The 21,967-nt window shown below is 43.9% G+C and overlaps 3 protein-coding genes across 3 annotated transcripts in view; 2 read left to right on the top strand and 1 right to left on the bottom strand.

Annotated features, from left to right (window-relative positions):
• Positions 1-68: 68 nt before the first annotated feature.
• hspa4l (heat shock protein 4 like) lies at positions 69-6,811 on the top strand. Its single transcript, XM_031847131.1, has 19 exons — positions 69-447; positions 1,467-1,524; positions 1,692-1,832; positions 2,005-2,127; positions 2,217-2,316; positions 2,413-2,546; positions 2,636-2,880; positions 2,974-3,050; positions 3,136-3,287; positions 3,420-3,526; positions 3,964-4,097; positions 4,287-4,483; positions 4,618-4,692; positions 4,790-4,933; positions 5,417-5,542; positions 5,640-5,747; positions 5,909-6,028; positions 6,257-6,418; positions 6,508-6,811. Exons 1-19 carry the CDS (start codon positions 341-343, stop codon positions 6,694-6,696), a joined length of 2,499 nt encoding a protein of 832 aa, XP_031702991.1. The 5' UTR covers positions 69-340; the 3' UTR covers positions 6,697-6,811.
• Positions 6,812-8,569: 1,758 nt separating this feature from the next.
• plk4 (polo-like kinase 4 (Drosophila)) lies at positions 8,570-15,237 on the top strand. Its single transcript, XM_031847129.1, has 15 exons — positions 8,570-8,756; positions 9,669-9,764; positions 10,084-10,179; positions 10,507-10,621; positions 10,742-11,720; positions 11,804-11,895; positions 12,204-12,529; positions 12,617-12,721; positions 12,863-12,965; positions 13,057-13,206; positions 13,308-13,533; positions 13,625-13,727; positions 13,840-13,977; positions 14,071-14,177; positions 14,259-15,237. The coding sequence occupies exons 1-15, from the start codon at positions 8,727-8,729 to the stop codon at positions 14,368-14,370; spliced, it is 2,778 nt and encodes a 925-aa protein (XP_031702989.1). The 5' UTR covers positions 8,570-8,726; the 3' UTR covers positions 14,371-15,237.
• itpk1b (inositol-tetrakisphosphate 1-kinase b) overlaps positions 15,134-21,967 on the bottom strand; it is a 26,923-nt gene continuing 20,089 nt past the window's right edge. The window contains exons 6-11 of the mRNA XM_031847130.1: positions 20,114-20,212; positions 19,860-19,900; positions 19,431-19,596; positions 18,137-18,204; positions 17,884-18,046; positions 15,134-17,706 (exon numbers count right to left, since the gene is read on the bottom strand). Of these exons, the coding sequence (XP_031702990.1) occupies positions 17,384-17,706; positions 17,884-18,046; positions 18,137-18,204; positions 19,431-19,596; positions 19,860-19,900; positions 20,114-20,212 (860 nt within the window). The 3' untranslated portion in view covers positions 15,134-17,383. The remainder of the gene's footprint in view (positions 17,707-17,883; positions 18,047-18,136; positions 18,205-19,430; positions 19,597-19,859; positions 19,901-20,113; positions 20,213-21,967) is intronic.

Here is a 21,967-nt window from a genome sequence, read left to right as displayed (position 1 = left end):
ACGCAGCCAATCACAGACGTGTGGGGGCGGGTTCGAGAGAATCCGAGAGTCTGAGTTAGAGCCGCTGGGTGATGAGAGGGGCCGCCTAGGAGAGGGAGAATCCGGTCTGGACATCACCGCTCCCTGGGATTACTCTCAATGAGTTCGCTATAAACAGCTCTACTTACATAACAGCTAGTAATTCAGTTAGTACTCCCTTCAGATAGCTTCCTCGTAGTTTTTCAGAGCACAGGACACGCTTGATTACAAGTCGTTTAGGAATAGACCGTCATTGTATGCAACTGTTGTAGTGCGTCGTTGCGGAGGATCATTTACAAGAAGTACATTTTAGACGCTCATTATGTCAGTGGTAGGGATCGATGTGGGTTACCAAAATTGTTACATTGGTGTGGCCAGGAGCGGTGGCATTGAAACCATTGCCAACGAGTACAGTGACAGATGCACGCCGTAAGTATAAATATATACAGTCATCATCACCGTGAAAATGTGGTCTGTCTGCCAGTTTATTACGCAATGATTGCAAACTGGGGGCGCACTGGCTGAGCGATGATGGTGTACAGGCAGCCGGGGTGGTGGTGGCTGTGATGCGGCCTCTAGCTGTTGGTTTATTCACCATCACAGCAGGTTAACCTATAGGTCAAAATGTCGCGTGTGTCGGCCGCTTTCTGAAATGACCCCCGGCATGTCTCCTGGTAACCAGCACAGTGCACCTCAAAGTTGACTGAGACGAGTAACTTAAAGAACCCAGGGTGTTATCTAGATGACATAGCATGTTATTAATATGTCTGTGCTGTATGCTGTAAAGGAAAAATAAACATGTTTTTAATATGAAATGGTCATAGTGCGCCTATCAGGGCCTGCCAAAAAGCTAGATCCTCTACAAAGACCAGCCCAGAATTAACATGGAATGAATTGTGTATACCGTTTTATTCATGGAAGATGTAGTAATGAATGAACTAATCTTACAATACTAAGACATTTCCATGTAGGTTTCTGACTCCGAGGCCAACTGGAGTACATTTGCTGCAGCTGGAAAAAGGAGGATGAGCATTGCACCTTTAAGTGAATGGGGATAATTCTGTGGCAAGGTGAAACTAGGGAGTGACTTGTCACTGTCGGCCAGCGTGAAAAGGATCCCTAAACCTTGTATGACTAGACGCATTTATCTTTGTCAGTAAAAGACAATGGTTTGCAGTTTGTCTGCTCAAAGAAATAAGAGTTATATGAGTTGAGGAGGTAATATTTTGAGCTTACTTACTTTTGAAGGTGAACTGTTGTGTCTCACTGCCCTAGTTTGTGGTTCTTCCTCAGACTCCCTTGTGAAATTTCCTAAATTGAAATCTCTCAGCACTCGACATTTGATTCTGTCTGCGACATTCAGTCAATTAGAGTTCTGCCTCGTCTGGTAACAGGGTTATTTCTGCTGTAGCCTACCTAATTTGCTGATGCACTTGTCTCCCATCAAGGGCTTGTGTATCTTTGGCCTCCAAAAACCGCTTGATTGGAAATGCAGCCAAGAGTCAAGTAAGATCATCCATGTCAGTTTGTCTAATTTCTGTAATAAATGCCACATTACACTGAAATGATTGGATACATTGTTAAAGTTGTCTTGTCGATTATGAGTTTTGTAATCTTTACGATTCACATTTACAAAATAGCTGCCATTTGTACTGAGCGTCTTCTTATTTCAGATGACAACAAACTTCAAAAATACAGTCCATGGATTCAAAAAGTTCCACGGCAGAGCATTTGATGACCCATTTATCCAAGCGGAAAAACACAAACTGCCTTACAGCTTACATAAACTGCCCAATGGAAACACTGGAATTAAGGTGAATTACTGTTTTTCCCTTCGCTATTCAAATTCAACCATGATGCTTACAAGTGAATGGGATGCTTTTTGTAATTCACCTCCACAAACGACTCATTGGCTGGATGCTTAATATGCCTTACCTTCTAGCCTTTGATTGCCCTTTGCAGGTCCTAACTGTATGATGTTTACAGGTGCGTTATTTGGACGAGGACAAAGTGTTCACAGTCGAGCAGATCACAGGGATGCTGCTCACCAAGCTGAAGGAGACGTCAGAGAGCGCCCTGAAGAAGCCCGTGGTGGACTGCGTCATCTCTGTGAGTGAGGAAAACATTACAGAAAAGACCATCAGCATAATTCACAAAGTGGTTGAATGACGCATATTGAGCTGTGCTTTGTTTTACAGGTCCCAAGTTTCTTCACGGACGCTGAAAGGCGATCAGTGTTTGATGCATCTCAAATAGCAGGGCTGAACTGTTTACGGCTCATTAATGATACCACTGCAGGTCAGTGTTCTTGGCGTAATTGATCACAGTGAAATTTTTTGTATGGGTGCAAAAACACAAAAGTCTGTATGTTTCATTTGTATTTTGTATTCACAGTGGCTTTGGCCTACGGGATCTACAAGCAGGACCTTCCTACTCTGGAAGAGAGGCCAAGAAATGTGGTATTTGTTGATATGGGACATTCATCCTTCCAGGTCTCCATCACTGCCTTCAACAAAGGCAAACTCAAGGTTAGACCTTTCGCCTTTTTCCCCAACCTCCATTCCCGCCTACACCTGCAGCTTTGAAACCCAACTCAGTGTCGATTCTGCTCCGTCAGGTCCTCGCCACGGCGTTTGACCTGTACCTCGGTGGGCGCAATTTTGACGAGGCGCTGGTAGATTACTTCTGCGAGGAGTTTAAGAGCAAGTACAAGCTAAATGTGAGGGAGAACCCCAGGGCTCTGCTGCGGCTGCACCAGGACTGTGAGAAACTGAAGAAGCTAATGAGCGCCAACTGCTCCGACCTGCCTCTGAACATAGAGTGCTTCATGAATGACATTGATGTTTCCGGCAGGATGAACAGGTACAACTTTCAAGTTTTACTCCTTAATTGTGCATCTCTTCGGTGGAAATCTGGCATTATAAATAACGTTTGTTCTTCATTTGCAACCTATAGGGGCCAGTTTGAAGACATGAGTGCTCAATATCTGATGAGAGTAGAGATGCCGCTGAAAGCAGTTCTTGAACAATCAAGTATGTGCCGCAAATTTGGTTGAATTTGTGTATATACTGTATACAGTAAGAAATCTACTCAGTCCTGTGTGTGTTTTGTGGGCAGAGCTGAGTCGGGATGATATCTATGCAGTGGAGATAGTTGGAGGAGCCACGAGAATCCCATCTGTCAAAGAGAGAATCGCCAAGTTTTTCGGCAAAGACATCAGCACCACGCTCAATGCAGACGAAGCCGTCGCTAGAGGCTGTGCACTTCAGGTGTGACTCGTCTCTCCACACCGACAGATAACGTTTTCTAGTTTTGATGCACGGTACAAATATTCTGTAGTAGCTCGTCACATATTATTTAATTGTGTGGTGTGTGTGTGCGCGCGGTTTGTTTCGGTGTAGTGTGCAATTTTGTCTCCAGCATTTAAGGTGCGCGAATTCTCCATCACCGAAGTGGTTCCCTTTCCCATCACTCTTCGCTGGAAAACACCAACAGAGGATGGATTGGGGTAAGGAAATTTGGACCTTATCTTAACTAACCATGCATGGCAGTACTAATATACATAAAACAAGCCATTATATTTCTCTTTTTTATTTAGTCTTTTCTTTATGTGATGGGGCGATTGTGGCTAAGTGGATAGCAGGGCCGTCTTTCAATCGGAAAGAAATCGAACCCCGGCTCCGGCTCCGCTAGTCGCATGTCGATGTGTCCTTGAGCAAGACACTTAACCCCAAAATGTCTCCCGTAGCTGTGCCTACGGTGTAGAAATGTGATAGACTCTGAATTGTAAGTCGCTTTGGATAAAAGCGTCTGCTAAATGACTGTAATGTAATGTAATGATAAATCAAGCCAGGTCAGCTAGTTTGAAGATGCAGTATTTGCTGACTGGGTTTCAACAACCTGACTGAGCTTTTTTTTTCACCTTACTGCATTTTTTTGTCACAGAGAGTGTGAGGTGTTCAGTAAGAACCACGCGGCTCCATTTTCCAAAGTCATCACCTTTCACAAGAAGGAGCCCTTTGACCTCGAAGCCTTCTACAGCTGCCCTCAAGAGCTCCCCTACCCAGACCACAGGATAGGTAACTCTGCTCACTCTGCCAATTTGCATGGTCCTAATGAGCCAGCCAGACAAATGTGTGTGTGGTGGGAGGGAAGGTACTCTCAGGTGGGATATCAGTTTGCAACATCCGTCTCTGAAGGGAATATGTTGAGGGCATTTAATTGAAGCTCTTTAACAAACTACTCATTTTGTTCCCATCTGCCACCAGGATGTTTCTCTGTACAGAATGTGGCTCCCCAGCCAGACGGAGAAAGCTCTAAAGTGAAGGTCAAAGTGCGCGTTAACATCCATGGCATCTTCAGCGTGTCCAGCGCCTCTCTGATCGAGAAGCAGAAAGGGGAGGGAGAGGACATGCAAGTCGACTCAGAGCCAATGGTGCAGAATGAAGGCCGGGCAGAGGACCAGGTGAGATGTTTTTACCACATGTTCTTTAGTGCAATCAAGGAAAAAAAAAACATTTGTCTAATGTACAGTAACTGTTTATATTGCTTTTTTAATTATAACCTGACTTTGATAAAATAGCTGAATGTGTGTCTCAGACCAAAATGCAGGTGGACCAGGAAGGCCAAAGCCAGGGGGACCAGCAGAGTGATGACAACAGTTCCAGCAGTAAGGTCAGCTGGACTTAGTTTAATTTAGGGATTTGCAGACATTTTTATATTATATTGAGATAATGAAGATTTTAAGCGTTTTCTGGTTTCCCAACTCTAGGAGGGGGCGTCTGGGGATAAGCCGGACCCAGCAGCAGGGGCAAGCAAACCCAAAGTCAAAGTGAAGAGTATCGAGCTGCCCATCGTGGCCAACAACATTCGGCAGCTCGACAGTGATGTCCTCAACGACTTTCTGGATTATGAGGTGAGCGTTCCTGCTGGCCTTTGTAAAAGCCGAGTCATGACCTGATTGAAATGCTGTTTACTGCTGTTTACGGCAGAGTATGGATGGAGTGGAATTAAACCCAATATGTGCTCGAACTGTGCCGTACTCGTCCTGCCGTGGTCTGGGATTGTTTCCCAGGGTGACAGCTTACGTGTGTGTCAATAAGCCTTTCCGTTAATGCTGAGCGCAAGGCTTGAAATCATTTCTCGACCAGCAGCAGTGACAGCTAGCTTTTTAAATATCCAGCCAGTCTGATTATCTATAAGACAGAAACATTAAGACTACAATTAAAGTATTAATCAATTAATGTCATTTTTTTCTTGACCATGTTAGAGGTGTTCATTCAACTCCACTTTGACATGAATATATATGATGTTATGAGTCAGATAGCATTATATGAGGGTATTGCTGCTATTTTTTTTGCTGTCCTGTGACATTGTTTATGTTTTTTCACCCTCACAGCATCAGATGATTATCCAGGACAAATTGGTGAAAGAGCAGAATGACGCTAAAAATGCTGTTGAGGAGTATGTGTACGATCTGCGGGACAAACTGTGTGGGATCTATGAAAAGTATATCACTGAGGATGTGAGTGCTGCTTTCTTACATATTTCTGATGTACCGAGCAAGTGTTCTACTTCTGTATTTACTTCAAATCGGTATTCTGTTTGGCCATCAATACCAGCACAGTAACCGGCTGACCCTGATGCTGGAGGACACAGAGAACTGGCTGTATGAGGACGGAGAGGACCAACCCAAACAAGTCTATGAGGAGAAGCTGGATGCACTCAGGGTTTGTTTTTATTTATTTATTTCAATATCAATATGGAATTTTAACTAACTACTAGAAAAAAGCTTTATCGACCTACTGAGCTTGACTGAGGCGAAGAGATGAAAGTTAAGGTTAAAGCGAGAATCACCGTCAACATTTACGTCAATTCTGTTATTTTCTAGAGGTTGGGTCAACCTATTCAGGATCGGCACAGAGAGCACGAGGACAGGCCAAGAGCTTTTGAAGAGCTGGGAAAGAAACTGCAACTCTACATGAAGTTTGTGGATTCCTATAAACAGAAGGTAAATCCTTCTCATCGAGACAATAACAGTCTTCTTTAATTTGTTGGTTTAAATTGCAATGTGTTCTACCTGTGTGATATTTAACACACTGGTCTGCACATACATTCTAAAAATTGTTGTGTCACATTAATGCCTTTTTTATGGTTTGGTTTCAGTGACACCCACTGAAAGATTTTGGGATTTGTAGATGTAACTTTCGTAATCTTCTTGTCACAAATTCTCCCCTAGGATGAGCGATACCTGCATTTGAGTGCAGAGGAAATGATCACTGTGGAGAGGTGTGTGAATGAAAGCATGGTTTGGATGAACAGCAGGATGCACGCACAGAGTAAACTTGGTATTACTCAAGACCCCGTTGTTAAAGTAGCAGACATCATTGCCAAAATACAGGTATGTGAATGACTATTTGAGATTTCATTTTTGATTTCATTAGCAGTGAGGTTCTTTTGCCAACAATTTCTATGCTTCCTACTCACCAGGAACTGGAGGACAGATGTAATCCAATGATCAACAGGCAAAAACCCACGGTGGAGGAGGCCCCTGAAGTGAATGACCAAAACAGTGACGCTGATAATGGTCCTGCAGCCAAGCAAGCAGCAGAAGGGAAGGGAGACGCAAAGGGAAGCCAGCAGACAAAGCCTGGCACGAAAGAGATGGAGGTGGACTGAGATCAGTGTCTGAGAAGCAAACTCTGCAATCATCACCGCGTTTACCACAACTGAGCATTTAGACAGTAGAAACATCAACACCTGGGACCATTTCTCAATCGTCACCAGCCACTTCTGTTGTTTTGTTTTTTTGTCCCCCCCCCCCCCATTGGACTGAACCTTTTGAGGTTTTTGTTTTCATCCTCATGTGTGACAATGGTGTGCTTTACTCTCTCTAAGATTTGACATACTTAATAAATGAAAGAATGATGCAATAGATGAAACTCTGATTCTGACATTACACTGTTTCCTCTGTACCTCACAGGAAGGTATCCTTTGTGTTCCAGGTGTCTCATGAGCGTCCAGTAAATCCGTTCCCTCTACCTAGTGCTGTCCAAATAATTGTTATTGCTATTTATTTGTATGCAATGATACAAATTATATATATTTGTATCTAATGAGTTTGAAATGATGTCCATGTCTAGAAACTGTAAATACTATTTTAGTAAATAAAAGCAGCCAGCGTATGTACATGAAGAACATATTCCTAGTACGATGGCAATGCTGGATACACCAAATCTCTTTAGTAAGTGAATGGTTGCCTATTTCCTTTTTTGTTTTCTTGCATTTTTCCACACTTAAATTAAGGGATTTAAAGATGGCAAAAAAATTTTCTGCAACGGAACCTGAAAGAAATTGGCCGAATTTATTCTGTACTTGTGCCTGAGTGAAGACCCGGGATGAGATCAGGACAGCTCAGAAATGTAGGATGTTACTACGACTACTCCTACTACTACTATAACTATTACTGCTGTTACTACTACTACTACTACTTGATCTGCAAAAGTACAAAATGAGAGGGACCCTGGTTGCTGACCAAAATATTGGCTAATTTTGTACACTTGTAAAGAGTCTAAAAAGTGAACTGAAGGTCTGTGATTACACACCTGCTGTTTAATCTTTTTAACTCTCTGCAGGTAAAATTACACTTTAAAGGACAATGAGTATGGAGCCCTGAAGTTAATGAATAAATTGGACATTAAGAAATACTAATAAGGTGAATAACAACAGATGAAATGTTTAATGCAACCAGGAAATTATGAAATAAAACAATACCTTTTTAGTTTTTTTAAAATAACTTTATTGTTGTCATTTTTATTTAATTCCAGCAGTTTTATTTTAGAAATATTTTTTTTCAAAGTCTATTTTTTAAGTTTGTATTTCAAAAATTGATTTTCTTACATTTACTTTTAATTCACAATGACAGTCTTTGTTAATCAAGACAAACATGGCAGAGTCAGTTCTGTGATCGTAATTTTGGAAATAAGAGCAGAAACGTGCAGAAATGCCAAACATTTGCTGTTTTGTTTTGTATAATTATACAATGAATACCTTTAGGTTTTGGACAAAATTCTGGGAAATTGTGATATGTATTTTTCATTATTTTAGTATATTTAGAACAAATGATTAATCAATAAAATAATCATCAGAGTAAGCATCAGAGTATTTCACCATGTCATGGATATATTTAATATTTATAGGCACTCATCTGATTGCTTACGTCACAATATATTTACCTATTTAATTTTAGACAGTTTGGTTCTCTTTAGAAGTAATGCACTAATATGTTAGGACCAGGTTATGGCTGCAGGCACTGACCTAATTACACGATACAAATATACGCTTTAATACAAACGTAAATGTACAAGCACACAAACTAAGACGGCAGGTATTTTAAAGCGCAAAATAGGTGAAAATGAGTCCAATGAGGTCACGTGTGGGACCGTGGTGTCTGGGACGTGTAAAGAAAAAAAAGGGGGCGTGGTAAACGAGAAGCCTGTTTGTTGTCATGTGACGTAGCGTGTGACGCGGCCACGAGAGTAACGGGCGGATATTTTCAAAATGGAAGAAAGTGTAAAGTTTTGGAGGGGAACACAAGAACAACATCTATTTGCCCTCTGAGGACGCACACACCGACTACCGATGCACTCCGTGGGTTCAGGAACATTATTACTAACGTGGATGCATCTGGAAGCCGAAAACCAGCCACGATGAGTGTATCGATCGGCGATAAGATCGAGGTGAGTTATTCTTTAGTGAGGCTAACGCCCACACGCCTCCCTCACACTAGCTCTGTTTGTCAATGTTAGCTAACAATATGATGGAGGCTAGCTGTTAAATAGCGGGTTAGCGCGTGTTTAACGCAGTTAAAAAAGCGTTCAGTTTGAGACATTTAACTGAAATGTTTTAACCGTTTAACTTCCCGCTAATATTGTTAAGTTAACGCCATTTAAATAGCCAATTGTGTTAGCATTAGCATCATTATCGTTTCGTCTTGTTTGTTAAATCATGGTCGTGTTTTTATTTATTTTATTGTCCTTTAACTTGCTATATTATATGCCGTGTTGTCGGGGCTATCAGCCTCATGTTGCAGCCTCAGTACCTCAGTGTGTAACCTCACCCGGACTCTCTCGGGACAAACAGTGTTGTTCCTCCTCACTGCATCGGTTTGGTTATTCACCATGATGATGATGATGCTGCTGCTGCTTGGTAACGGCTCCAAGTGGTCGTGGTTAGCGGGAAGAGAGCCGGGGTAATTAAAGGCTTCGGTTGGCCATCTGACAGCGTCAGGTGTCCGTGGCTTGTGTGGCAGTTAACGTTTGTTATGGGAGGATTTCTCCTGTGCGAAGTCGTGGGATTTAGGGATTGTTGTTTGGCTGCACATCCGATATGTTGCAGGCTAGAGGAACGAGGTTTGATCAAGTTGTCCACTATTTCTTCCAAAATCTCTCTGCTGAAGCCCAAGCCAGCAGAGATGAGGAGAAGTGTTTGTTTTATGCTCAGGAGCTGAGGATCGAGGTATCATGTTTGATTGGATCAAAATATATATTTCATTTTAAATCTGAAAACCTGAGTTAAATATCTCTGGCTCTGCAAATAATATGTATTGTTTGTGAAACTCATCCTTCATCTTTTTCTTTCCTCTGATGTAGGATTTTAAGGTCCTCACCCTCCTCGGCAAAGGCTCCTTTGCATGTGTTTACCGGGCAAAATCAGTGAATACCGGTCTGGAGGTTGCTATCAAAACGGTAAGAATCCCGCCATTTATCTCCTAGTCAGTGGAATAAGGTAATCATAGCATGCCTTACCTGTAACGTAGACTCTTAACCAACTCCCAAGCTGTTGCCAACTGGGACTGTTTGGATTATTAGACCGTAGCTGTCTCCCGAGGGCTTCTTGTGGTCCCTTGACTCCCCACAAATGAGGTCTGAATAGTTCACTCTCTTTGTTGGCGACAGATTGACGATTAGCCACCGGACCAAACCACCATGCACCACGCTGTAACACGTCGCACGTTGATCCTATGAGTGGCAGGTGTGTAATTATCTGTGTTGTTCTCATCTGCAGATTGACAAAAAAGCGATGCACAAAGCTGGTATGGTGCAGCGTGTGATCAACGAGGTGGAGATTCAGTGCCGGTTGAAGCATCCTTCCATACTTGAGGTAACACAAGTTTTTGGCACAGCCTACCTACAGTTACAGTTCCTCCCAAAAATCTGTGTGACGGCTGTTTGAGTCTGCTGATTTGAGCTTTGCGCTGTCGTTGTCATGGTTATGTGATGTGGAGCTTCTGTAGTTTCTTTGTTCACGTCGGTCTTGAAGATTAACCAGGACGCCGGCTCTTTGTTTAGATACTGGTGGAAATTTGATACAACTTTTTTGGACCACAGCAATACATTTTGATAGTTTCACCATTACGGTGAAATGTGTATTTTCTGTGCCTTCTCTCTTTGACGTGATAATAAATACTGTATTATGTCTTTATTCAAGCTGTACAACTACTTTGAGGACAGCAACTATGTGTACTTGGTGTTGGAGATGTGCCACAGTGGGGAGATGAGTCGGCACCTGAAAGAGCGGGAAATTGCTTTCTCTGAGGATGAAGGTCAGGAAACTATTTTACTTTGACAAAACAATTTGAATTCTATTGCAGGACATGGGTTTAGTGAGGCCAACCTTTTAACCTTTTTTTTTATTTTATTTTTTTACATTTTTTGCTCCACAGCAAGACATTTCATGCATCAAATAGTGAAAGGAATGCTTTATTTACACACTCACGGCATCTTGCATCGAGATCTGACGTTGTCAAACCTTTTGTTGACGAGCAACATGAACATTAAGATAGCAGACTTTGGCCTGGCCACTCAGCTCAAACTCCCAACTGAAAAGCACTTCACCATGTGCGGCACTCCTAACTACATCTCCCCGGAGGTGGCCACTCGCAGCGCCCATGGTCTTGAATCGGACGTCTGGTCACTGGGGTGCATGTTCTACGCCTTTCTGATGGGTCACCCTCCGTTTGACACGGACACAGTCAAACACACTCTGTCCAAAGTGGTTCTTGGGGAGTATGAGATGCCTGGCCACATTTCTCTAGAGGCTCAGGACCTGATCCACCTCCTGCTGCAGAGGGACCCTGCCCACCGGCCCAGCCTCTCTGCGGTGCTGGACCACCCGTTCATGACCCAAAACCTGCTGCTCAGGACCAAGGAGCTGGGGTTGGGGGACGAAGGATCCATGGACAGCGGCATTGCCACCATCTCCACAGCCTGCACCTCCTCCACCTCGGCCAGCAGCAATAGCCGCCTCCAGAGGAGAACCAGGCACATGATTGGCTCTGCCCTGCCGAACCGAATGGCGCCTATTCCAACTCTTCCGCGCCAACCCAACCACGCCTGTTGTGAAGACGGAGACCAGTGTCAGCAGCCTCCAGCGGACATATTCCACAGAGAGGGAAGGAGCAGGGGGGTTCATGGTGGAGACGGTGGGCAGCCTCATTCTCGCTACCTGAGGAGGGCTCACTCTTCAGATCGCTCCAGCTCCTCTGCCTCAGGCCATGGGGCGAGTCACGCTGAGCTGGGGAGATGCCACTCAGAGGAGACTCTTACTGGTTTAGGAAGACCAGTCTTCCCAATGTCCTCCACTCCGCACCCATTTTCAGAGCACGGAAAGCACCCTTCTCCCCCTGTCAAACAGTCACCAAAGTAAGAAGTCTCTCTATTTATGATCATCTTTTCATCTTTTTACAAAATGTAATAAGACTAACGGATTACACTTTCTGTTTCAGTCCTGGGTATCTGTTTCCCACACAGACTGCACATCCGCCAAACTTGCAATTTCAAGACCTGGAGGGAGTTACAAATTGGCTCAATAATGAGGGTAAGATTGAGGTTTTTCATTATCTCTGCGTGTTAGAGATTTCAGCATTGTTACTTCAGTCGTATCCCTCAGCTGATGTTCTCATTCAGGGAACTTTTCGATGGTTCAGTTGCTTGGTTGGGGATGCTCTTAATTATCTATTGTTTTTAGAGATTTACCCGTAGACATAGAGGCCAGTATAGTCTCCAGCCATCCCTGTGAGACTGAATATGAATGAGAGGGAATAAAACTTGATAAATGAATCTTAAAACACAATTACAACCAGATGTGTGACCAGATCTATACAAATATTTACTCTTCTTTCTCAGCTTCTGGGCAGAGGCCCGCAGACAGCAGCACTCACAGCAGCAGCGGCAGCTTCCACAGCAGCAGAGGTCCTTTGGGGGTTCACAATTCGTGGACAGACAAGCCCATGAGCCGAGGGGCGAACACTCACCACAACCTGCACTCCAACTCTGACTCGTACAGGGAAAATATACCTGGAGCAGAGTTCCAACCTCCTCACGCCAGTGAATTAAAGCTCCCTTCAGCCAAACCCAGTGTGGATAAAGAGAAGAAGACGCTGAGAGAAGTCGTCCCGCCGCTGTGCGCGTCCAGACTAAAGCCTATCAGACAGAAGACCAAAAATGCTGTTGTAAGATATTGCACATATTCTTTTGATAACCTGTTAAATGTTCGCTGTGCCAGCAGATGAGGTAATTGTCCTATTTGTTTCCTACAGGTGAGCGTCCTGGACACGGGTGAAGTGTGTATGGAGTTGTTAAAATGCCACAGTGGTCAAGAGAGGGTCAAAGAAGTCCTTCGGATCTCCTGCGATGGTTCGATGGTGAGCTCACTGAATTGCATTGTGAAGTATGTCTCTGATATGTTCCATATGGGACTGGAAGAGGGATGTTACATCAACATTATATGATGAAAGGCTGGTGGCATATTATGATATAAAGCTTGTTATTATCATCTCTTTTAGGTGACAATATACCAGCCCAATGGTGGGAAGGGATTTCCTGTCCTGGACTGTCCTCCTGCTCCTCCAGAAGATATTCTGATTTGTAGCTACGAGGACCTTCCAGGTATTGTGGTGGATGCATCAAACCCAGTAGCTTTAGCGTGTATAAGATTACAAATTGTACGTTAATTGATTTATTTTATTTTCTGTCACAGAGAAATACTGGAAGAAGTACCAATACGCCTCCAAGTTTGTGCAGCTCGTGAAATCCAAGACTCCAAAAGTGACCCTTTACACCAAATACGCAAAGGTCATGCTGATGGAGAACTCTCCCAATGCAGACCTGGAAGTTTGCTTTTATGATGGTGCGTGACGTGTGTTTGTTGAAGCATGTGATCCAGCTGAGGGAGAAACTGCACTCACCCTTATTGTGTCCGTAAATGCTTCATAGACTCTTGTTTTGCAGGAGCGAAGACTCACAAGACGTCAGAGCTGGTGCGGGTGGAGAAGGGCGGGAAGTCGTACACCGTGAAGGGCGAGGTGGGGCTGAGCGGCCTGAGCCCGGAGAGCCGGCTGTGTGTGGAGATGTCCGACGAGGGCCACAGCATGTGTTTGTCCCTGGAGGCCGCCATCACGGTTGAGGAGCAGCGCAGCACCAAAAAGGTCCCCTTCTTCCCCATAACTATTGGCAGGTGAGAGAAACGTGCCGTTATAAGTATCCTCTTGGTTGCGATGTTGCCTCGTGTGGTTAATGTCAGTTTTGTGTATGTCACCCCCTCCTAGGAGACCGGCCAACCCAGACTCCCCGTGCCCCTCGTCCCTGCCCTCACACCCGGTGCCTCCTGATATAGCTTCGCCTCCTCAACCTCCCCAAATCACTCCTTCAGTGAGTGTCTCACAGCCCCACACTTCAGGGCCTACAAACAGATAGTTTAGAGGCTTAAACAGACAGATTATAAGGAGATTTCTCTTTAATTTTCAAGTATATCTATTTTCAGATGATCTCCTACAATGGGTCGGATTTCACCACAGCCAGCTTGAGTAAGAAAAGCTCCCCGTTGCGACAGGACATGGTGCAAAACACAGGAAAAGTGGTCAAGTCCATATTTGTGCCCAATGTTGGATGGGCATCCCAGGTAACTGCTGAATAAATGAAGATACTATTCTATCACCAGTAATTAATCGTCTTTGTGATTTGAATTATTTGATCTCTATTCACGTCTCTGCAGCTGACGAGTGGAGAGGTGTGGGTGCAGTTCAACGACGGGTCTCAGCTGGTGGTTCAGGCTGGAGTTTCCTGCATCACCTACACGTCTCCAGAGGGGAGGCTCACCAGGTGCAAAACACGTCACAGCTGTGTTGTTAAGGCAGCGACAGCTTTGGGGACAGCTCTCATTAATGCTGGTCTTGTCCACAGGTATAAGGAGAACGAGAAGTTGCCAGAGCACGTCAAGGAGAAACTGCACTGTCTCTCCACCATCCTGGGACTGCTGGCAAACCCCACAGCACATCATCTACAACCTCATTAACGACATCCCAGCAGCACAGAGGCCTGGCAGGGAACACAACGTAGCTTTAGAAACCTGTTTGTCTTTCTTGTAAATATATCGGTTTGTTTGTTTTTTTACATGTACAGAAGACTAAGATTATGAAAAGATATTTTTTTTATTTTAATAAGCAACCATTTTGTCTCCGTTGAACTTGTTGAAAAAAGTTTGTCTTTTTTTTTTTTAACTGTCTCCAATACTATGAAATGAAATGCTTGATTCATAAATGCTGAGTCAATAAACATCTGGAGGTTCGGTTGAGAAATGCTGCTTTGCTTTGCGCTCTTCTCTTTACACTCGATACATCCATGAAGGAAGTTTTGTAGAAAGAAATTAAAGTATTCAATAATGACCACAAGAGATCAACTGAATGGATTGATCAGAATGAAGATTATAGTCTCATGTAACAGTTATTAGGCGTGGGTTATTAGTCCCTCACTGTACTCTGAGGTAACCTAAATAAAACACTGGCCAGGACAGCATTCACCCACAAAGTCAGTTAGGAAAACCAAGATGAATTAAATAGGCTTTCACATGTTTATTTCGCCTTGTTGGTTTGGCCATTTAATTAAAAAAAGGTCACAAAATTGTGGATTTCTTTCAATTACAGAACCGATACAAAACACTGTACGGATGTAAGCCTCGGTATATATACATACATACACGTACTGTACAAGACACCCAAGAAGTAAACATCCAGGTGGAAACTGGGAGCAGGACAGTGGGTTGCAGAAATGACCAAAGGTAGGATTAACCATTTATTTCCCATTTAGAAGCACAATAAGGAACACAACATAGGACACAAGATATAGTGGCGTACACAGATATCAGCCTTTCCAGCCTTAACAGGGACGCGCGCTCAAAGCGTCGCCCCTTCTTCTAGATGATGAATCTGGGGGGGAAGGATGTGAAAAGTTCCCCTGAATCTGCTGCATTACCTTTTACAGTTGCTTCACAACACGCTCAAGTTGTGGGAGATTAAGACAGGGACAACCAACTGCATTGTGGGAATATTTCTCACAATGTGTTCAGTGAAGGCCAACTTTCAGAACACCGCTGGTATTCTTTTGTCCCAGAGAGATGCTGGTGAGATGGCTGCGCTGACACTATCATTTAGGATCACAGGGCGAGCAAGAGGACAGTCGGCTGGCTCCCTCGGATACTGATGGAGGAAAGGAAACAGCTGGAAGGAGCTCTCTGGGACAAGAGAAGAAGCAGGCTCAGGGGAACGCAAACATCTGCAGGTTGGCACTCCTTCCCACTAGATGCTAGAGGGAGACAACAGCATTCAACCACGAGCCTATCTGTGCCTTTGACACCACCGGTACAACCCGACCCAGCATTTTACTATACCTCTAGTAAAATATCCACCGTTTGTTCAAAAACATCCCAGTGCTTTCATTTCATTTATATAAAACCTTTTCCCCATAAAATCTCAATAAAATAAAGTTGCTCTTAGTAGATATCAGGACAAAGATATTAACAAAATTGGAGTAAAAAAAAAATCTCACAGTGAACATTGGGAACAAGATCCGCACCGTCTCTCCCTCACTTCCCCTCAGAATGATTTGAACATCCGACACAAATACAGCAGCTGGAACAGGAGACGGGTCAGAGAATTTAAGCATGAAGCAAATGAACCGACTGGACTGAAGGTTTCTTCACTACATTTTGTAAGAAAGTGCTGTTAGAGTGAAACTAAATCAAATGATAGACACAACAAAGCTAAACAAATTCCTTAATCAGCTAGAATTGTCATTTAATGATATCAAAATAATACCCAATAATTAGATATTCAAAGACACATTTTACCTTGATTTTAGTGGAATAATTGATTCTTTGATTAACAATTATCTTATTAACACAGCAGCCCCACGTTTTTTTTGTTTTTTTGACAGGTCAAGTTGGCTTCAGGAGAGTAGTTTGCTCACATTAGATACAAGCATTGGAGACATGTGGAGAACTGTGTCCGTTTACAGAGATTACAAACCCACGAAGTGATGAGAGGAATCTCACAAGATCCCACTGGAATTATGAAACATTACGGAATTCTCTGAAAACCACAAGCGGGAAAAGGAATGTGATCCTCGTCTTCCTGCACCGGAGCAACTCAAGACTGGTACTCTAACAAGAACGCGGTTTGTTTGTTGAACACCCGATATCTGACATACGGTAAAACACCCAAAGACCGACAAACATTGGTGCGACAATCAAAAAATAAAACTTGGTCACATGGTCATGGAGATTTACTTCCTTCTTTGAACCTTCCTACACTTGAAGTAAATTTGATGGCACTCGGAGAAGTATACGACTTACCCGTTTGTGTAAACTAACAAAACCCCAAAACTATCTCGTCATTCATGTTCAGACTCTTTTATGTCCTCTGCCGACGTCAGTTGGCCACGCTCACATAGCAGCCCGGGATCAGTGGAGTAGTGTTCAAATGCCCAGCCACCGGCTCTTCCCGTCACTTTGTGCAGAGGAGTCAGTGGTATTGATCAGAATACAAACACACATCACTGGCACGGTCCGTCGCAATGTAAACGTACCTATGTGTATGTGTGAGTGCGTTAATGTGTGCGTGTGTGTGTGAGAGATACAAGGGATCATACATTGCACGTCTAGTGGCACATCTTTCTCCAGTCCTGATTCAGCCATTGCCATTAGCTCCCTCATCTGGACCCTTTCATTACAGAGAACTCACACAAGAGAGAAAAATAAAATCAGCTATTAGGCAAAAGTTCCCAAAAGTTCACATTACAGTACTGTTAAACCTCAGTAGACAAAACAAAAAATACAAAAAGGCAGAGAGAAAAAAGCGTACACTCAATCACCATCATTTTCAATAACTATATCGGAAAAGGTTTGTTTTTTGATTAGATATATTATCATCATTAACATCATAATTATTATGATTATTATTCATTATTATTGTCACCATTGTCATCCGTTTTTTTTTGTTCTGGGATCAAACGGAGTGGGGGCAGGGAATCAGTCACTGGGAGGAAGCCTTGGTAGCTATTGTGGAGACACAGTGCTGCTGGAAGTTGGGGGACATGGCGGAGTTGCAGCCCAGTCTCTGACGGGGGCCCTTCAGCCCGCCGTCGCCCTCTACGATCCAGGGGCTGCCGCTGGCCTCTTTTCCCAGCATGCTGCAGCAGCCGGGGGCCGGCGGCGGGGCGGCGTTGGGTACCGTGGTGCTCACCGGCAGGCTATTGGGCTGCTCGCTGGCGGGGGCGAAGTCTGGGTTGTGGCTCTGAAGCACGCTGGTGATGTGGTTCAGGAGGTCATTGAAAAACTCCGGGACGCCCTCATAACCTGAGAACATTAGGGGACATCAGTCACTTTAGCTAATTATACATATAAGGGTTGTGTTCCTATTTACATGCAAGCTGTTTTTGTATACATGCATAGTATAGTTTATTTACTAGACTGATGCTCAGACTGAAGTGCCATTTCATTTTACTTTACTAGTGGATGGGAGGCTGCACCTACCAGGGAATGCATTGATGTCAATGACGGCATGTTGGCCCGTTTGGTTGTTGATGATGACGTCGATGCCAAACAGGGACACGCCCAGCGCCTGCCGCAATGACCTGGACAACTCCCTGATGACGTCATCGCTGGGTGGCTGAGATACTCCCTCTACGTTCTCTCTCTGAGGATAAAGATACAATATTAAAGATCAGCAGCAACAAAACGTTGAAACGTCACACGGGACAGCAACTCTGTGACACTGTGGACGTACCGTGGTCAAGTCGGAGGACGACTCTGGTTTTGAAACATTGTGGCTGTTGAAGAAAATTGCTTTCCTGTCTGAAAAGGAGGCAGGGGAAAAAGAAAAAGGTGAGTTTGAATATTAAAGAGCTTTGACTACACGCTTTCCTAGCGCGGTCATCTATGTACATTTCTCCTCTCTGGCAGCAGGTGGCAGCAGAACTTAACTGGTTACACAGTGCAATGAGGCAACCAGAGCTTAATTCTAGTCTTTATTTACCGGTTTTAACACCTGGTGTAAAGAAACAGAAACCCTAAACCAAACCACCCTGGTGCGAAGCCTCGACATTCAACCCTCTCACCACGTCATGTTGAGTGCTCACTTACGAACAAATCAGCATGCAAGTTGTTTTGCTCGTTGGGACCGTGGGTTTTCATTGAAGCAGTGATGAATGTGACAGCATGAACTTCTGAATTTATTGCCCCTTTTTTCTTTGTTACCATTGCGATGATTAACTTTAGAGAGTGTTGGAGGGAAGGAAGAGGGGAGGGGCGGAAAGTAAATTCCATCACTGTCCAAATAAATTTGTCCCCTCGGCTTTGTAGAGGGTCGTGGTAATGAAGTGTTCGTTCCCAAGCTGGATGAACAAACAGCAACTTAAGGAGAGGAAGGCTGGATGAGACAGAACATCTCTTACACTGTTATTTTAAAGATCTAACTCCTACCCCTCTTTATCTTCATACCTCACTCTTTCATCCGGCCTTCTCCTCCACTTAGAAAAGCCGATGTATGGCTCCGGGCTGCAGAGCACATTGGACTAAACGCTGTGCAGATGGAACAGTGTGGCATGTTTCTTTATGTGTTTGACAAGGGTTGTGCTTTTCTGCTGCACCGCTCAGCATTCCCGGCTGAAGGCAGCGGTTCTCTCTGCAGCGTAACAAAAAGCAGTCTACTACACTGATGGCCAAAACCGCTTTTCATGAGGGCCTCTACTGTCTCACATGCAAATACTGGAGTCATTTGTGCCAGGGGACAACCCTGTGTTTAAAGTTGCATCATGGGTAAGGCTTCTGACATGTTTATGGAGAGAAAACACCACTCCTCTTTATATTTTCAACAGTATCAACAGGGCAAACCTCAATTGCACCATGCTGCATCCCTTAAAAGGGTGAATAGGTCCAATCACAGGGGCTATAAAGCCATTTTATGAGCTCTTTCATTGGGTTATTTGGAGAAGCCGTGCAACTTGTACAGTCTGTCCAGTGTGGCAGCCCTTAGATATCCCTGCCTGTCTCTCTCTCAGCCTGTCTGTCTGTTTACTCACCTGCCGGTCCAGCAGGGAAGTTCTTCAGTGAAGGTCTCTCCACCACGGTGTAAGAGTCTCCGACCACAAACACCTTGTAGAGCACTGCGTTGTGGTTGATGAAGCTCTGGATCACACAAGGAGGCTTCACGTCCTTCAGGTCCTCTTCACTGAAGATTATGGCCATCTGTGGACAGGAGCACACCGAGTAAACGACACGCCTAAATATACTCATCAACCAAAATAGTTAATTCCTAACTTAATACAATACAGTGAGTGTGGAGGAATGAAGACTATTTGGCGAGCCTGACAGGGGCATCGATTTCAGCTGACGAGCAAAGATACACGACTTACAGCACTTTATCTGATTTTGTTGTTCAAGGTGTTACTGCTCACACAAAGCAAACTGTGGAGGGTGTGAGTGACCTCGCAGCCCTGTGGGCCTCTTACCTCATGGGAGTTGGTTCCATGAGCCACCCGTGTTTTGCAAACTGAAGAAGGAAAGAAGGGCGAGAAAAACAGAGAATTAAGCACGGAAACCTACCGTAGTGCAATACTGTGACGCACAAATGAAATGAGACACAGGTATACAATTTATACAACAAGATTTCAAAGTATAATGAGTGGTTAACAGTACAATATTAGGTGTAGGTTATGTATAGATGTAGGTCCTCAATATCTAGGGAAGAGAAAAAAACACTTACTGAAGGGGAATGTGAGTCCTTGCCTCTTGATATGCTCCAGCACATCTGGGCTGCACTCTGTGTTCAGGACCATGAATGGAGGAGAGCAAATCCTTACATCTGATAAAAAGAGAAGTAAAAGAAGGTGGAGGGAACCGGTAAAGTTACAGACTCAGAGACCGTTACAGAGAACAAACGTCAGATATTTAGTTAGTCATCAGTTATATAACAAAAAAACAACAAAAAAAAGTCAACTACTAACTAACAGCAGAGGAAGAATACGCAAACTTCAACCAATGTGCTGAAACTCTAAGAGCCGGTTAAAATAACACTCTTAACAGTCTTATAATCTTCACGCGTGTTGTTGACCCAAAGCTTGTCTGGACTCTACAGTGACTCACTATCGCCTCCCGAGGAACAAGTATTAACACAAGTACGTGGATATCTCTGCAACACAAGATAACATCGTCACCTCTTCACAGTCTGTTGATTATGGGAGTTCATTCTTTAAATGTTCTAAAACTAAAATTCCGGATACATCCTACACACAGTAAATTTAAAAATAGGTTTATTGTCAGTCTTCCTGGCTCTCTGGACAGCAGCTTAACTGGATGGTGACCGTCTCAACTGTCCAAGGTATCTTACGTTATATGTAGTACTCTTTAAAATAATAATGCTGAAATAGCAGCACTTGAGGCTATTCATTCTGTCGTCATCTATCAGACTGGAGTCTGAAAATAATTGCTCAACATGGGGAGCAGATGAGTCGCTCACATTTGTAGACACACCTTATTTAATTTGGCCCAAAAGTGATATTTATATTTCATCCTTGTGACGGGTTTAGACAACAAACACGGCGGAGGCCATCTGAGGCCTAGGGGGACGAATGACTCCTGTTCAAATAAATAAAGCAGAAAGCTGCCAGGCCCTTCTGCTCCTCTAAAAACGGCACACCCACACAAGAAAATGCTGAAATACAGGAAGACACACAATCTCATGAGGAACTATAGACAACAGGTCAAACCAGCCGAGTACATTACAGCGTTATCAGATCCATCACCTGACTGACGGCCGTGATTGACGGCTCACGAGACGCCCAAACAGCAAACGAAGCAAATAATTAATTAATTACAAATAATTACAAATAATTGAGGCCGGGTTAATCACTCAGCCTCTTTCTCCACCATGTCTGTACATCCCATCATGTTTGTTTCCATGATATTTTTTATACCACATCCTGTATACGACTGAACATAGCAAACATCCTGCAGCTCCGTCACACTTCATATCAGGGCTCAGGATGCATCTATGTCACATCTTCTGTCTTCTGTAATTTCCCCTCTACAGTAGGTACATGGGGACGATTAACCAGCTGGTCGGAGATATCACTGCAGGAAATCAGTGAGGGGGGGGGGGGGCCACACCGAGAGCTGGCAAAATGCTAATGACAAAAACACAATAGAAACACGGCGGTCTTTGTGCGCTGTGGGCCTCAGCAGTAGCTGGGCTCTCTGCCCCCGCTACTGCTGAGGTCAGGAGAATCTCATTTGCCTACATTAACTCCAGTGCTGAGTGTTGAACTCTGGGTGAGATCTACAGCTCCCACAGAAGCCAGATAGTGCAGGCGCACACACATAACTTTTGGGGAAACCCCACAATGAAAGCTGATGCACGAGGCAAAAAAGAGATTTTTCAAAAGCCCAAAAGTAATCTCAAAATCTCCAACATCAAACTACAGAGCAGAATCCAAGAAGATCTGCCACAACTGCTGCCGAGTAGGCTGATAAGGCCGCACACATACAGTACAGTAGGGCAGTGTTAAGGGTGATAAAATAGAGACTAGGGCGACGTATCATTAAAGAGGAATTCTGGACT

This window comes from Anarrhichthys ocellatus, unplaced genomic scaffold (assembly GCF_004355925.1).
Source record: "Anarrhichthys ocellatus isolate YVR2014 unplaced genomic scaffold, GSC_Weel_1.0 scaffold7, whole genome shotgun sequence".
Lineage (NCBI taxonomy): Eukaryota > Metazoa > Chordata > Actinopteri > Perciformes > Anarhichadidae > Anarrhichthys > Anarrhichthys ocellatus.
This window is presented reverse-complemented; position numbering and strand designations above follow the sequence as displayed.

Excerpts from the sequence above, each read along its gene's own strand:
- plk4 (XM_031847129.1), top strand. The coding sequence starts at position 8,727 with ATGAGTGTATCGATCGGCGATAAGATCGAG. Across the intron at positions 12,966-13,056 it reads TAGCTACGAGGACCTTCCAG|AGAAATACTGGAAGAAGTAC; the intron begins GTATTGTGGTGG and ends TTTCTGTCACAG. Across the intron at positions 13,207-13,307 it reads GGAAGTTTGCTTTTATGATG|GAGCGAAGACTCACAAGACG; the intron begins GTGCGTGACGTG and ends CTTGTTTTGCAG.
- hspa4l (XM_031847131.1), top strand. The coding sequence starts at position 341 with ATGTCAGTGGTAGGGATCGATGTGGGTTACCAAAATTGTTACATTGGT. Across the intron at positions 1,833-2,004 it reads ATGGAAACACTGGAATTAAG|GTGCGTTATTTGGACGAGGA; the intron begins GTGAATTACTGT and ends TGATGTTTACAG. Across the intron at positions 6,029-6,256 it reads TGGATTCCTATAAACAGAAG|GATGAGCGATACCTGCATTT; the intron begins GTAAATCCTTCT and ends ATTCTCCCCTAG.